Here is a 3,593-nt window from a genome sequence, read left to right as displayed (position 1 = left end):
AGCGCGTGGTGGGGGCTGCGCAGCGCCAGCGTCCCGGGACTGCCCGGAGCGCCCGACGTGGGGATGTGCATGTGGCAAGCCATGGCGGCCGCTGCGGCGCTGGCCAGAGACGATGAGCTAGGGTAGCCCGACAGCAGTTTGTCTGTCCCGGGGAAGGCCGTATGGGTCCGCAAGTGGCTCAGCAGCTCTTCGGACGTGGCGAAGCGCTTGTCGCAGGGCCCGTTGGCCGACACCCAGTTGCAGATGTGGGGGAGCGGGTCGTTAGGGAGCATGAAGCCGTAGGGGTAGAGGGGGTGGCCGGCCAGGGAGGGCGGTGTGGCGCCGGCAGCGGCGGCAGCTGTTAGCGATGAGTGCACGCCGTGCAGCGGGTGCGTGGGGTACACCAGCGGGTATCCTGACTTGAGCGCCGCGGCCGCCGCGGCCGGATCGTGAGCGCAGGAAGCGCTGGCTGCCGCTGCCCCTGCCAGGTGGCTGGCGCAGTGGTAGCTGAGGCAGTACGGGTCCCGGCACAAACTGGCTGTCATCACGGATGGCGGCGACGCCCCGGCCAAGGGGCTGGAACCAGCCGGCTTACTGCAGCCCAGAGAGCCGGCCGCGGCCGCCGCCAGTTGCGCCCCCACCAGGCTGCCCGGCTTGGTGGGGTCAAGTGCCACGCCGTGTGGCAGGAATTGAGGCGGGTAGCCAGCGTAGGCCCCAGCCAGGCTGCCTGGATAGGTCATGCCCGCGGGAGGCAGAGGGAACACTGTCTGGCCCGGCTTGTAGGGCGATACCGGAGCCACCAGCCCAGAGCCCAGTACTGAGGAGGAGGTGGGCGCGCTGGGGCCTGAACCGGAGCTGGAGCCCGATGAGCCGCCGCAGTCTGAGCCTAGAGCCTTGCCCCCGGGGCCCCCATCTGGGTGCTGGTTTACGTCCACATTAATCCCTCCGCCGCAGCTAATCCGGCCGTGCGCCAACCCCGCGGGTCCCCCTTCGGCCGAGGTACCCCCGGAACCCTTGCTGTTGCCACCGCCGCCGCCCACGTCGGGGTCCTTCTTGTCGTCCTTGCCCTCTGGGCCGCCCCCGGCCGAAGGCAGCATGCCTCCTGGCGAGCAGGCCGAGGCGCTGGAGCTTGGGCTGCCTGTCCTGGGCGTGAATGGCTGGCAGGTGGCGCTCGGTACCCGGAATCCGGACTTCTCTGCTGAAACCCCCCCGCCGCCGCCCCCGCCACCACCGCCTCCGCCGCCGCCGCCTCCCGGCTCCTTCTTATCCGAGCCGGGTTTGGAGTACGGCTTGAAACTCGACTTGTCCTCCACGCCGATGTCGCTCAGCTTGAGGGGGCCCGACTTTGCGTCCTTGTCGCCCCCGGTGCCGCTCCCGGCACCGCCCGCACCGCCCCCATTGGAGGCGACAGAAGAGAGTTTGGAAGAGGGCGAGGGGTCGGGCTTCCCGATCTGTGAGCATGTTTGCGCCAACAGCGCCAGCGGGCTCTTCTTGGCATCAAGCTGCGGGGTCAGACGTGGGGTTGGGGGTAGCACAAAGAGAAAGAAGGGGAAACCCTTTAGAATCCTGGCTTCTAGGGTTCAAACGCCCTTCCGCAACCGTCATTGAAGATCCTCCCAGTTCTAGGCGCAATTCTAGGCAGCACCACTTCACCTCCCCCCAAACGGACAGACAGACAGACACTCGCCCTTGAGAAAGGCGGCAGCCTCCCCCCCCCCCCCCCCCCCCGCCTGCCAAATCAGGATATTTCCTGCCCTGTCTAAGCGCTAACTGTATATTTTAAAATACCCACTAAATGTTTTGGTTTCTGACTTCTAAACCCAGAGCTATACCTTACCCCCCCATACACACACACACACACACACACACACACACACACACACACACACACATTCTTCAGAGTAAGGGCTTCGGCAGTTGGCGCCTTAGAGGCTGTGTACAAATACCAGCTTCTGGGGAACCTTAAGACTGAGACTTTGGAACCGCATTTCGGACTTCCGCCCGTCTCCCGGGCCGAAAGTGAGGGGGCCTGGGTCGGGGTTGGGGCTTTAATACCAAAGAGAGAAATAAGTTTTGGCTGCTTTGTCCCCTAGCATTCATACTCCATCCTACCTCCTCCCCCCTTTCCGCCCTAGTTTTACGGTTCGGGAGCACTATGCTCTCCCCCATCCCGGAGCTGAATCACTCTGACCCCCCCACTCCCACCCCCAGATCCCGAGAGAAAGAAATCTGGTGGAGCGGCAGCCAGGGTGGTGGTCCCAGCGCGAACCGGGGAGAGGGTCCTTACCTCGATGGGGCTGACGGGAGTGGAAGGCAGGGGCTGCAGGTACTCGGGGTGCAAAATGTGGCCAGTCCGTGCCGTCAGCATCTTCAGCACCTTGATGGGCAGGCGGTTTGCCTGGCGGAGAGGATCAGAGGGGGGCACAGCGTGCACAAAAGGCTTGGTGCTGCCGGCCGGGGACGAGCCTTGGCCGGGGACGGAGCTATTTCCAGAGAGAGCGCTGGTCCAGGCAGGGTCCGCACTGCTGCCGCCGCCGCCGCCGCTGTGCTTACTGCTTCTTAGGGCAGAAAGCGAGGGCGCTGTGCTCATGACCCACCCGCACGCATGGGAGCAGCGGGGGGAGGGCTCCGGGAGGCGCGGGGCGGGCTCCGGGCTGCGCGCTCGCCCGGGGAGCAGAAGCAGTAGGAGGAGGAGGAGCTGGCGCGGCGGCCACGGGCACCCAGCGCGCCTTCTCGGCGCCTGGAGCCAGAAGCGAATAATCCTGGGTGGCCCGCAGCGGTGCCGTGGCCGAGCGGGAGGAGCCGGCCGGACTGTGGGAGTGCCGGGTGGCTCGCCGTGTCCGCCTCGGGCTGTGCCCCTGCGCTGCGCACTCGCGACCCGGCGCTGGCGCTGCGCTTGGCGATGTGAGCCGCTGCCTGTCCAGCCGGGGCTCTGGCGAGGAAACTCACTTCAAAAGCAGCTGCACAGAGGGGGAGATTAAAGCCTTTGCCGCCTTCCAATCAAATGGGAGCCCGAGGTGATTGGAGGGTCAAGGGGATGTGACGCGTCCCGCGCCGCCGCCGCCGCCGCCGCCGCCGCCGCCGCCAGGACTCTCAGCGCTGGTTTTAATGGGCAGCTCCTTCTTCACCGCCCCCCTCCCGCGTGTCCCCTCCCTCGATTTCGCTCCGAGGACGAGCTGGACATTTATTCTGCGTTTCCTATCTGCCGCCTCCCTCTTTTTTCTTCCTCGTCGTCCTTCCTTTCCCTGGCTCGAAAATAAACTGAAGCCTTCTTTTTGCAGGAGGGTGCGTATGAGAAACAGATTGAGGGGGTGACCAGAAGGAGCAACGGCGGGAGTCTGGACAACGGCCGGACTATCAACTCCAGGGGCGCACAGGGGACCCACACACCAAATATTCTGTCTCGCTCAGTAATTGAAATCTCTCGCGGCGCGGCCGCCAGGGTAAGGAAAGGTGCGGAGCGGGTGACGGAGGAAGTCCGCCCGCCCGCTTAGATTTCCCGGAGATTTGGTAGCGGAGAAACCAGAAGCTAGGTGGGCAGCGGAGGCGGCGGCAGCTCTTCTCCCGGCTTTGCGCGGGGCTCCCAGCCCTTCCCAGCCACGTGACTCTCGGGG

The 3,593-nt window shown here is 65.3% G+C and overlaps 1 protein-coding gene across 1 annotated transcript in view; it reads right to left on the bottom strand.

Annotated features, from left to right (window-relative positions):
• The window catches only part of LOC103668029 (zinc finger protein 503), a 5,843-nt gene extending 2,853 nt beyond the window's left edge, over positions 1–2,990 (bottom strand). Inside the window, exons 1-2 of the mRNA XM_040623778.1 lie at positions 2,267–2,990; positions 6–1,481 (exon numbers count right to left, since the gene is read on the bottom strand). Of these exons, the coding sequence (XP_040479712.1) occupies positions 6–1,481; positions 2,267–2,569 (1,779 nt within the window). The 5' untranslated portion in view covers positions 2,570–2,990. The remainder of the gene's footprint in view (positions 1–5; positions 1,482–2,266) is intronic.
• Positions 2,991–3,593: the final 603 nt, after the last annotated feature.

Source organism: Ursus maritimus, unplaced genomic scaffold, assembly GCF_017311325.1.
Source record: "Ursus maritimus isolate PB19 unplaced genomic scaffold, ASM1731132v1 scaffold_7, whole genome shotgun sequence".
Classification (NCBI taxonomy): Eukaryota; Metazoa; Chordata; class Mammalia; order Carnivora; family Ursidae; genus Ursus; species Ursus maritimus.
This window is presented reverse-complemented; position numbering and strand designations above follow the sequence as displayed.